The 13,130-nt window shown below is 44.2% G+C and overlaps 1 protein-coding gene across 1 annotated transcript in view; it reads right to left on the bottom strand.

Annotated features, from left to right (window-relative positions):
• Positions 1-13,130, bottom strand: part of ANK1 (ankyrin 1) — a 214,595-nt gene that overhangs the window by 125,522 nt on the left and 75,943 nt on the right. Inside the window, exon 2 of the mRNA XM_018571430.1 lies at positions 12,695-12,796. Within this exon, the coding sequence (XP_018426932.1) occupies positions 12,695-12,796 (102 nt within the window). The remainder of the gene's footprint in view (positions 1-12,694; positions 12,797-13,130) is intronic.

The raw sequence follows: 13,130 nt of genomic DNA, 5'->3' as shown, positions 1-13,130 counted from the left end.
TTTTTTTTTTGTGTGTTCTGCTGTCCTCAGAATAAATTAAAAAAGAAAAAAAAAAACAGCATAGGAACTAATAGCTATATTGCTATTGGCTATTTCAATTTGCAATATCCAATAGCAAGTTGGCTATTGCAGACCGCCCTCTTCTGCTGTCAATCACTAGAAGAGGACCTGATGGAAAACTTCAGGTCCCCCTCTGCTGATTGACAGCAGCAGTGGGCAGGTGCACTAGCTAGTCTGCTATTGGCTATTGCAAAGTGAATTAGCCAATAGGAATCTAGCTATGCATTCCTATGTTCGCAGGGAAAGGTTTACTCTGCTAGATATAGCAGAGTAACCTTTCCGGGAGAAAATGTTCCTCTCCCGGGCGGCCGGGAGCCACTATCTAATAATGGGAGACTCGGTGAGCGTCCAGGAGAGTTGGGATGTCTGCATTGGCGACCTGGCCCTGGCTTATTTTGAGGGAACACGGGACTTATACAGTTAAAGCAGATTGAGACATATAAAAAAAATAAAAAAAACCTTGAATTCATTACAAGAGCTTTCACATATATTTTTTAACAGAATTGTCTTAGCTCAGTAACACGGCTTCTGCCGATTTAATATATCACAGCCAAGAGGAAGGTATCTGGTCTTACGGGAATTTGTCCCTATGCTATACACTCTTTTATGATCCATGCATAATGTCACAGAATATGACCCTGAAAATAAAACTGATCTATGAGAAACTGCCAGACTCTCATTGCACCCAAGTAGTAAAGTTCTATAGCAAAACAGCCATTGAATCTCCCTTATACATTATTAGATACAATTTAATTAACCACTCGAAGCCCCGAGGTGTTTAACCCCCTTCCTGTCCCGGCCATTCTGCAGTATTCAGCGCTGCAGTACTTTGACATTTATTCAGTCATGGAACGCTGTACTGAAATGAATTTTAAATCATTTTTTGGGGACAGATAGAGCTTTCTTTTGGTGGTATTCAATCACCACTGCGGTTTTTATTTTTTACTATGTAAAGAAAAAAATACTGACATTTTAAAAAAAAAACCTGTTTCCCTCCCTAATGTTATGTTATGAAATATTTATTATTACCCATTTTTTTTGGTAAAATATAAAATACGGGGTCATGTCGGCTCTGTGACAGTCTCATTGTCACAGGTCGGCTAGAACTATGAGGTGAGTGAAAAGCACTCACCTCATAGTTCTTCTTTAAAATTGTGCGCGCCCGCAAAATTGAAAAAATACTAGACAGAATGTGACGTCACTCCGGTCCAGGCACCTCTACAGGACACGTGAGGGAGCTGTAAGCAATGCACGTATGGATGGAGTTCCCTCTCAACCATAGCTCCAGCCCACCCCACCTCAAGCTAACACTCGGTCATATTTTGAATGGCTGCTTGGCACGAGAACTGACAGTGCTGCGCTAGGGGGAGGCTGAGAAGCCTCTCACCTAGAAAAGTGGAAGGCACACGGCGACCCACTGAACACGGGGTCGCGACCCGCTTTGGGTGACGACCAACCAGTTGAGAACCAAGGCTCTAGGGGAACCCTAAGGATTCATGGAACCCTGGTTGAGAAAGGCTTATAAAGCGTTCTTTTTGGCTGTACAGAAATATGTGCTTGGTCATGATATATGCTAGAGTCCATTGCTGACTTCTACATACAATGTTGCCTCCGAATCTGAAACAGCAGAAAAATTTGTTTTCTTTAAGAAACAAATGGAAATGTTTTCGTTTTCACTTGTTTTGTCAGAAAACTAATTTTTATGCACAGATTTAAAAAATACTTCCACATCCAAACTGCCCATAGGCAAATCTTTAAAGGTTTTTACTGCTCATCAGTTTAGTGTTATCAGTGATTGATGGCCCTAAAATTACTGCTTGCATGTTCACAGTAATATGTAACATGTGCGGTGCAATTGTTGTTTTTTGCATGTAAGAGCACCCAACGCGTGTTTCCGTTTGTATGTGTCTGTACATGGGGGCGGGGGGACTTTAAAAATAAATTTGTGTTCTTTTAATTCTTTTATATGCATTTAAAAAAAAAAATATTTTGTTTTTACACTTAACTTTATTCTTATCACATAAAGGGGGATAACAAGCCCCCTATGTGACAGCACAGATACAGTGACAGGTCCTTTTTATGGAGACATCAGGGGTCTGTTAGACCCCTATTGTCACCTAGGGACCCCAAAGAAGCTGATGAAGCAGAGATCTGCTTTACCAGCTTCCTTTCTGGCTGTAGCAGCTGGAGAAATGACAGTCTGAAGGCGGCGGTGATGTAATACCCATCACTTCTGCATTCAGTGATTGGAAGGGAGATCAGGAAGAAATACACAAAGCTCACCAAGATTCAAGAAGGATACACATGGATCTTGTATGAGGACAATAGTGGCCTATCCTGCAGCAAATAACACCTTATTTCGCCACCCTCCACCCCTTTTTGACTCTGATGCATTTTGCATAAATGGTGACATTTTGCCAAAAAATTATTTGTGCCGGAATATTGTAACCCTATCATCACAGAATGTGGAACCTATGCACTCCACCATCAGGATTAAGCTGGCCGCACTCAGAAAATGTATGAAGCCTCCGTGACTTGTTCGGTTGTTTTTGTGATTAAAAGCAGAGTGAAGGACCATTCCCCACAATATGCAATGGGAAAAAATATACATTGTATATGTGCACAGTGCCTTCTGTATGAATGCATCATATAGTTTTGCATACATTATACTGGACTCTCATTGAACACTGATGCATTTGATAAGGTGCAATACCCCATATCATCCTGCAGGGGGAGACATATGCAGTCAGTGTCCATCGGCATGATTTTATATGTGCACTGCACCAGAAGTGTTCTAGCTAGTCTCTGCCAGATGTCAATTGATTTTAAGAATGTACATTAGAGCATATACATTATCTAAACCCTAAAGAAAAAAAAATCATATATGGCAGCTTACCAATCCTTAAGGAAGAACTCCAGGTTTTAGAAAAATTAACCCTTGCAGTGGCTTTAACACTTCTTGGAGTGTCACATGAGCGTAGCCCACCACATCCTTTGGTTCCATCCTCCAACCCTTATGTCACTGCTGTGTCCTGTAGTGATGTAGGTATCAGAGGATGGAACGATGGCACATGTTTGGGTCAGTGTCTCCATAATGCTTAGTCAAAGTACAGTATCTCCACCTGCACACATATGTTTGGTTGGAGTGCCGCCATCTACATACCACGTATGTTTAGTCACAGCATCTCCACCTGCAGACATACATGTTTAGACAGGCATAGTGTTGTTTGTAAAAACAGTGTGACCCCCAAATCGGTTGGACTGACATATGATCAATGACATTTGGCACAGTGCACTGAACCCAGACTGAGGTGGCCAGACATTCCTGGCAAGTAATCCAGAGGGCGTAATGATCTCAGGCATCTGGGCCAAAGGTCATTGGATGCAGGATAGAGGGTCACAGTAAAGGCTTTGATTGGACTTTGTATATAGAAGTCAGCAATGGACTTTATCCCAGCATGTATATGTGAGCCAGCACATATTTCTGTACAGCCAAAGATAACTCTTTATAAGCCCCTTCTCAACTAGGGTTCCATGAATCCATGAATCTTTCGGGTTCCTCTAGAGCCTTGGTTCTCAACTGGTGGGTCGTGGTCACCGTGTGCCTTCCACTTTTCTAGGTTAGAGGCTTCTCAGCCTCCCCTTAACATAGCACTGTCAGTTCTCACGCTGAGCAGCCATTCAAAATATGCTGCCCGGCACAGAGCATCAGCTTGAGGTGGGATTGTATGTGTCTATGGCCAGGAGGGAGCTCCATCCATGCATGCATTGCTTACAGCTCCCTCACGTGTCCTATAGAGGTGCCATGGTGACATCACAATCTGGCTCGCGGGAACCTCTATATGGTGCGTAAGGGAGCTGTACAAGCAATGCACATATGGATGGAGCTCCGTCACAGCACAGCAGCCCACACTGGACCCCAGGATGAGGACCCACTACAGTTCTCATAAGGTAAGGAGACTGGGTGGATCTTAAAAAAAAAGAAAATAATAAAAAAAATTTGCAGTGTGTATGTGTGTGTGCGAATGTGTCTGTGGTTGTGTGTGAGATTGTGTCTATGGTTGTGCGTGTCTGTCAGTGTTTTTGAGGGTCCGTTCGCACTAGTACAGTGTCTTAACCACACAGTCACATGGAATTAATGCACTGTACAACGCAATCGCACCTACCGCATGTTCTGATGTTGGAAGATGTGCTGCATTGCCATTAATTTGAATCGCCTACAGTCCGATCGCCTGCACACAGTGCCCATTGTATTGCAGTGCGACTTGGGGTGTGACTTAATGACCAAGGACAAATGTGAGTCCTGAGTTTACACAGGTTGAGAACCACTGATCTAGAGGTTGCTAGGGGTTCCTTGAGCAAAGTGCAACTTCTGCCTCCCAGATAACTAACCACTGTCACCAATGAGCTTTTTAGCTGTCAGGTTAATGTACTGTGAGCTATACCTATAGTAATTATAAGAAGGCATTCCTTAAGACTGGGGAGGTATTTCAAGGGTTCCTCCATGTGAAAATGTTTGAGAAAGGCTCATCTACAGTATATCATCCTATAGTGTATATACCTCAGTACATCCAGCCAGGGGCGTCCCGAGGCTGGGTGACACCCGGAGCGGTAACCGAGTGTCACCCTGCCGAGATGTCACTGTGCATGCGTGTGATGTCATCGCGCACGCGCGGCAGCATTCTGATACCTGCCGCCGGCCATATTGGTGATGGACACCGGCAGAGAGAGGAGGGGACAGTCACCCGGCGGGATAAGGTATGCCGCCGGGTCCCCTCCTCTCTCCTGATACTGTCGGGCGTTCGGTTTCAGAGGGGGGGTGACACCAAAATGACTGTGAGTCATTTTGGTGTCACCCCTCCAGTAGTGGCACTCGGGTGCGGGCCGCACCCCCGCACCCCCCTTGTGACGCCACTGCATCCAGCTTCCATCAAGAATGGAAGGTGGAATATCTGATTGCTTTATGGGATCAAGAAGGAATTTATCTACCCTGTTGGAGCAAATTGAACCATGCTTTATAGGGTTTTATGTCTTCCTCTGTATCAATTGTAGGTGACTGTGGGCATAGGGTTCTGTTTATGGAGGCTTTTCTATTCTTTTTTCCTCTATAGGTTGAACTCGATGGACGTGTGTCTTTTTTCAACCTGACTAACTATGTAATGCTAAAGGAACATCAAGCACACAGGAACCTTAAATCAACAACACGTCTAATATTTCCCATAAAGACCCAAACAAGACACATGGTCATACTGACAGCTCCATTACTGCTCCAGGTAACAAGGTAATGGCCTGTGCAGAATAGAGGAACAACTGCCCCCTAATGAAACAACAAAAAGGAGCCTTCTTGTAAGTCATACCGCACCGATAAGGTACTTGTGTCTCTGGATGTGCAAGCAAGCCAGGTTTATCCAATCAAAATGAAAAACAAAAACAAAGAAGAAGATGGAAGGAGAACATGGATGAGAACATGGACTGCTGGATTAGAGGTAGATGTAGCCGACTTTAGTTCCACTGTAATATGTAAAGCCTTGAGAGAAGAAGGGAAGGTTGAGGATGGGCATGACTGAAACCACTAAATACATTCAGGGTGTAAATAAGGTTCGGGGTGCCGCCATTGCTTATATGAGGCAAAGCTCAAGAGCATGGGGGCATGACCTCAAGCAGGAGTAACGTTAGAAAGCAGCATTTTCCCCGACTAGTTGATGCTTGGAACAAACTTCCAGCAGAGGTCAATCAACTGTAATGTCCCGTTGACCCTCATGCTGCGTTAGCAGTAGCACACACGTTATGTGCAAAGGTGTGATGTGGTGCTGTTCATTCTGAACGGGATTCCAATGCACCGTATCAACATACCTGTGTTGCAGCACTGCCAAAAAAACTCTGCATGCACCTTTTTTGGTGTAGTAAGAAACTCATTGAAATGACTGGACTACCTTATTGCAACCAGTGGCGTAACTACTGTATAGCCCCATAGCAGCCCAAACATTGAACATGTGAAGATACCACAGTACTCTATCAATAAGGGTTGGGGTGGTTGATGACAACAACCCTAGTCCTCTGTAAAGTCTACAGGGTAGGAAAGCTGATGTCAGATGCACAATAGTCTTTGGGATCTTTGTATAATTAGTTACCGCTCAGAGAGAGGTCGTTTGGGGGGGGGGGGGGAGCATCACATTTTTGCTATGGGGCCCCATGATCTGTAGTTGCAACGCATGTAAGACACAGCACAATGTAACGCAGCAGTGTGAACCCAGCCTTTGTGAATTTCCACATGAGTGGGATAAACACAGTGTTTTGTGTTTTATGACCTCAATGCGCTGAGACCTGAAAACATTATCCTAACTTGACATGTGCCAATTTGTAAAAAATCCGCTATGTCCAGCTGCAACCCTGCCCAGGGGCCCAGCATGATCAATAAGGTTACAAGGGGTGAGTCCTCCTGAACCTGCCTGCTGGTACATTTCCCTAGATTGCTGTCTATGGTCAGCAAGTTCCTCAATGGATACCTGTCATGCAACAATGACGTTGTAGTACCCTGATATAACCCAACATTCTCCCCTCTGCCATTCTACCAACAGAGGTTCCTCATCTCAGTTGTGTATCCAGGGCCGGATTTGCTCTCTCTGCTGCCCCAAGGCTAGGTTCCTCAATGTTTTTTTTTCAGTGCCAACTCTACCCATAAACAATGTCTCAGTGCCAACTCTACCCATAAACAATGTCTCAGTGCCAACTCTACCCATAAACAATGTGTCAGTGCCAACTCTACCCATAAACAATGTGTCATCAAAAGTTGAGAGATTTCAGTGAAATTGTGCCGTTTTCGTGAAATGGAGTCAGTGAGAAAGGTAAAATAAAGGTGGTGTTTGGTCGTTTTTAAGGGTGCAATGGGCTTTAACCCTTTCCCTGCTGGCACCACATCTCCTAAAACAGCACCTGTCTCCCGAAAGAGAACCTGTCACCTATAATGTACTATGACATAGGGGGCTATTAACAATAAAGTTAGGTTTTTTAAAGAAGAAAATTCAAACATGAAGAAAAACATTTTTAAAAGGCCCTCGTCTGGACATACATGCACATACGTACCTAAATGCATGCTTTGGGTGCACTTAAGTATGCAAATAAAGATTGTGCCACACACGTTGTATATCCCTGCGTACGCAATTGCAAATATTGTGCGACATAAACAATTTCTAGTGCCATCATTTTATTCTTTAGCAACTGTTCTTTCAGAAAATATATAATTCTGGGGGGTTTTAACTAATCTTCAGGCCTAAAATGTGCCTTATGACATGCATGCAAAAGCATCTCTGGCAGCGAAAGGGTTAAATGTCTCCTGAGGGTTACTGTGAACTATCCTGGACCTGTTCTTGGGCCAAAAAAATGGCCTGTCATTATTAATATTATCATTATTTTTTTTGTTATATTTATTTTATCGGAATAAAAAAACAGTAACACATTTGTAAAATAAAACAAATTAAACCAACAGTACAAAAAATATCAAGTCAAATACAAACAAAGGAAAAAAAATACAAAGAACACTAAATAAAATAAAATAAATGACCCTAAATATACACAAAGAAAAACAAACTTCTTAATAAAGAAAAACTGTATATTTTTTCAAGCACATTTCACCAAAGCAGCTCTGAGGTTTCCACTTTGGTGAAGTCACTCTGCTGATCCCCAGTTTTCGGCTAATGAGGGGTCATTTTTAGTACAGGAACAGGTTCCAGATGGTTGAATGGAGCTTACATAATGCTCAGGAGCCATTTCCAGCCTATTGCCCCTTTACACAACCACCAAATAACACTTTAATTTTGGCTTCTCCATCGACTCCAATTGATTTTGATGAAATGTTCTGAAGCAAAAAGTCTTCCTCATCCTGATTATAGACTCCAAACACAAGATCTCCCACAGCAGTTTATGTTGCTACCATGAAGCCAATAAAAAAAAAGATGTCACCTCTCTTAGATGGCCCTCACGATGATCTGACTATTCCATATATTAGGTTGGTGGCATCACCACTGGGCATTGCAATGGCTGTTGGAGTCAGGATGTTCTGGGAACCTTAGTTGGGATATCTCACCACTGGAGAATCCTGACAGGTATAAAAAAGCTGGCGGATGACTTATGTTGCCAGCAAGGTTGCGGTTGGCCTTTTAGTCGTTAGCTTTTCACTCATGGAGTATTAGATAACTCTATCATTAAAGGCATGGAGAGGAATTCAAAGACGATTAAGTCAACCTAAAAGCGGTTGTAAAACAAATCAATACTAAGAATCGGCCAACAGTAGAAGATCATCAGGTTAGGTTGATCTGGTGGGATGTTTTCTGGAATCTCATTTTCTGCTAAGGTGAAAGGTCAGGAGGCACGGTGAGGTCGGGCAGAATACACGACCTGTGGGACAGGTCTGACCACATATCTCCCCCTCAGGATCACAGGACATATGAGGCTGGACCTTTCCCACACGCCTGATATTCTCCAGAGGACCCAAAGGTGCCAGCTGAACCAAGAAAGAGTGGCCACATTTTAGTGCTGAAGCTCGGCTAGATTATGTGGGGCTATCGTGATCTTTTGGTATGTCATTGGTGGGCAAATCCTAGAAGCCAGGTAGCCATAGCTGCTATATTACTGCCAATACCTTCTCTTTGTATTACTGTGAGGGAAGTTCATGTTCTCTTGTACCTCCGTACAGCCCACTGATTGCTAGAATGGGTAGATTGCCTACTGAATTGTACATGAATGTGCCAACAACTGTAGTATGTTTGAGGAAAGCAAGAGGACTTTCTGTCTGAAGGCCAATTAGTGTAAAGTCCTAACTGAAAGCCTTTTGGAGTAACATTGGATTGCCAGAGATACGGTATGGTTCAGTAGATGCATGTTGTTCACTGTCAGGAATGGTAAACGGAGGAGTGTTGGGGGTTGGAGGAGATGTAGAACTGTTTAGCCAGGTTCTGCACCAGGCCTACAGATAAAACAATTCCAGTAGCAGTGGGTTGGAAACTAAATTCCATTGCTTTGGTGCCACTCTCTTGGCCAGGAGACACAAACACTCAGGCACTTAGCTGCAAGGGGTCCCAAAGTTCGTGTTTGTAGGCCTCGTTCACCAGAAGCAACCAGCCCAAAAAGCACCATGGTTGCAGACTACAAGGCTCATGGTCCAGATGGGTGACCCATTACCACCACCAGGCTGACTAACCTACCTTCACCAGGCCACCCCATGTCTGCTACCCAAGCCAGTTATAAAGTCTTTATTTCCCCCAGATATAGGCCTGTCTTCAATCCACAGGAATAATGAGACTCAGTCCACCTTCATCTTTATCTCCTCTTTACTATATGAGGTATGGCAACAAGACAGTCCACATTTTAACTGGTTCCGTCTTTCATGGCTAGACACATTCAGTTCTCATGCCCACTAAAGGGTTCCTTCCAAATAGAGTTTTCCAGATACAATGGCGAGACCCACACAAGGAAGAACAAGTGACATTTCAACTAAGGAGAACACCATGACCCCGGTAACCACATTTTCTCTGCTGAAGGTCCTACCTCTAGGAGAACATAACCTTGCTCTCACTATCCTGCTTCTCTGCGCCTTATCCACCTTTGACCCCGAGATGGAGCTCATCAGGCCTGCTTAGAAAGACAGTAGCAAGTAAACATGTCTCTACAGCAGCTACAGGCCCTGTTAGAGAGGCAGAGGATGGTTCAGGGGCCGACTTCCACACCTCAACAGCTGGTGTAGAATGCCTGGAGGATAATGTTGAAGCCTACCTTGGCATCTTTGAAAGAGCGAGAGAGCTGCTGTACATAAGTTACTCATGGAGCAGCGGGCTGATGTTCTAGTGACCTTTTGAACAGGGGAGCCAAAAAAGGCCTACTTAAACGTATATTCTCAGGATGCCAAGGAGTATCCTAAATTCAAAAAATAACTTCTAGCCAGGGTCAGGGATACCATGGCCATCTGAGTGCAATATGTGTTCACATGTGAATGACCCTGGGAAGCCCTAGAGGTCTCAGATGTATGATTTATTCCACCTTATAAACAAGTGGTTGCAACTAGAGGTGCCCAGTGCTGCTAAAACTGTGGAGTGAGAGGTCTGCAACCTTAAGACACAGCAGTCTCACAGAAGGATTAGTATTGGATGTGGCCCATATTCATGAGTTAGGTGGTCATTTAGGAGTAGCCAAAAACAAAGAAGAGGATTTAGCAGCGGTTTTTGTGGTCTGGTATTTTTTTTTACAAAGCAGTTAAAGAGCAAACCTTGTCTGAGTGTCAAATTATTGCTCCCCAATCGCATTTTCAAAGTCCACTGGTACCCTTGCCTATAAAAGAGGTCCCTTTTAAACCAGGGTTGCTATGGATGTGGTCAAGCCACTTCCAAAGTCCTTCAGGAACACCAGCACATACTGGCAGTTCTTGACATCCAAAAGCATTTAATCTCAGAAAAACGTCCTCTAAGGCTACAGTGAAATTGATGTTCCGCATGTTTTCCCGTACTTTTATTACTAACGTTTGACAGACCAAAGTACAAGGGTATTCTCAGGTTCCCCTAAATGCCAGGCAAAGGAAAAGGACAGCTTTTGCGACACCAGATGGGCTTCCATGGTGTCCCAGACTCATTCTAAAGAATGATAGACCACATTCTCAAGCCCCACAGAGTATGGTTCAACGTATCTAGATGTTGCCATTTTTAGTCTTGACTTGGATTCCCACCTACAGAAGGCCCAGGCAGTTCTAGATTCCATCTGAATGGCCAGGGTAGCAGCCAATCCAAAAAATGCACGATAGACCTGGAAGAAGTTCAGTATCTGGGCTACAGGATTGGGTGAGGGGATCTAAACGGACAAGACTGACACAATTAGAGTGTCCTAGAGTGTCCAAAACATCTTAGAGTCTTTCTAGGGATTGTAGCATACTACTGGGCGTTTAGACCTAACTCTCCTACTATAGCAGCTCCACTCACTGATCTCACCAAAGGAAGCAAATCCACCATGGTGGAATGATGGTGTTCATGATAAGAAGAGCCAGAGAGAGCTTTTCATGAGCTGAAGACAGTATTGTGTATGGGACCACCCTCACCTTCAATCATTAAGTTCGTATACAAACACATGCCTCTGATTGTTCTTAGCAATCTCGTCATAGGAAATGAATGGGGAGAAGAACATCCAATAGCATACCCCAAACCAAAAACTAACCCCTACAGACAGGAATTGTTCATTATTGAAAAGGGAGTGTAGGACCATAACGTCAGCCCTAGAGTCATTGAGGTATTACCTTTTAGACAGACCAGATTGATTACAGACCATTCTCCACTACAGTGGATATCTCAGAAAAAAAAGAACAAGGCAAGGTCACAAGATGGTTTCTTGCTCCACAATACTTTGATTTTTTTTTTATTGTAGAACATGGGCCAGGGTCCCAATAAGGGAATGCTGATGGACTTTCATGCATCCACTATAGGTTGGCATCCCTCAGGTCTGAGAAGAGGGGGAGAGAATATGAGGCTCTGGATTGCAGGATTGTGGATGCTGTGTATGTGTCACGTACACATGGTAAGGGGCTCCAGGGTTTATGGATAATATGGAGAAAACAAATGTTTTGTTTCTGATTTGTCCTGGGTTATGGAGTCCGGAGTCTTTGTAGAGCTCTGGGTGGGATAAAGCCTTCATTGCTAGGTCCATGGTAGTAAGTAAGGATCCACTGATACCAATTCTAGCATCGGTATCAGTGCCGATACTGAGTATTTGGGCGAGTACTCGTGCTCGCCCAAATGCTCTCAATGCCTATCCCGTCACCGGAACTTCTGGTATCAGGAAGCCAGGCGGCAAGTCATTACATGCCACCGGGATGTCGGCTCCATGCTTCCTCCTCACCAGGAAGCATGGAGTTGGCTTCCCTGGTAATTACTTGCCCCATCGGCTTCCTGATCCCGGCTTCATGCTCTCTCGTCACCAAGTGTAATGACTCACCGCCTGGCTTCCTGATTGGTCGGGAGGCTGGCCATTTAGGAAACCAGGCAGCGAGTCATTACCCAAAAAATATTGGTACTCGTACAAGATGCCAAAAAGCCTATATCGGTGCATCCATTGTAGTCAGACCTCATTATTAGTCTCAGCTGACCACTGGACTTTATATATGTGAGCCATTTGATGCTCAGGGCTGTTTCTCGCTCTGCTGTGGGATCCTGCTGCTGGGTGAAAAGGCTGAGCACTGACATAAAACTAAAAAGGTACAAGTGCTGCCTGTTTGTTTTCAGGAACCCTTTAGGGGGCACCATATTAGTCAGGAAATGATCTGAGTTTACTTAGTGGCTCAGACAAGCAGATGTGTTGCTTGTGTTATACTATGGACTTGCTTCACAAAGCCCTCGCCAATGATGCTGGTCGATTGCTGCCTTGCTGAAGTGCAGGACAGACCTACTTGGACTGTTCCCGGGTGTCTCTGTTCATGATTTTTCGCTGCCAACACCAGTTGGACCAGTCCCCTTACAATAGGCAGAGTCCCAGGAGGACACGGAGAGATACAGAAATTCAGCTACAATGTATAAAAGATGTTTCTTCATAATAAAGATACAAAGTGACAGAAAACAATCTTCAGTCTGGGAAGCATACAAAGTCATGTGACGTCTCTCTGTACCTGATTACACGTGTTTATATCCACTCCATTCCGCATGTGTTCCAGGGCTTTGTCCAGGTTTCCAGACCTGGCTGCTCGCAGGAAGCTGGTCGCTGCATCCGCCTAAAACCAGAAGAAGAAGAAGAGAGCAACATCAGCACCACTAAATGTGATCAGAATGTTCCACCGTCTGAGATGATCCCCAACAAAGGAAATATACAGCACACATCACAACATAACAAGACATCCATCATAAGCCGCCAACTCTGGAGAGCGCACAACAGAGAATGCTGGACCGGAGCTTAGAACAATGACAGAGATGGATGGATATAGATAGATAGATAGATAGATAGATAGATAGATAGATAAAGAGAGAGAGAGGAGAGAGAGAGATAGAGAGAGAGAGAGACGAGAGAGAGAGAGAGAGAGAGAGAGAGAGAGAGAGAGAGAGAGAGAG

Source organism: Nanorana parkeri, unplaced genomic scaffold (assembly GCF_000935625.1).
Source record: "Nanorana parkeri isolate BGI_ZX_2015 unplaced genomic scaffold, ASM93562v1 scaffold1756, whole genome shotgun sequence".
NCBI lineage: Eukaryota > Metazoa > Chordata > Amphibia > Anura > Dicroglossidae > Nanorana > Nanorana parkeri.
The sequence above is the reverse complement of the archived record's forward strand: the minus strand, read 5'-3'. Positions and strand labels throughout refer to the sequence as shown.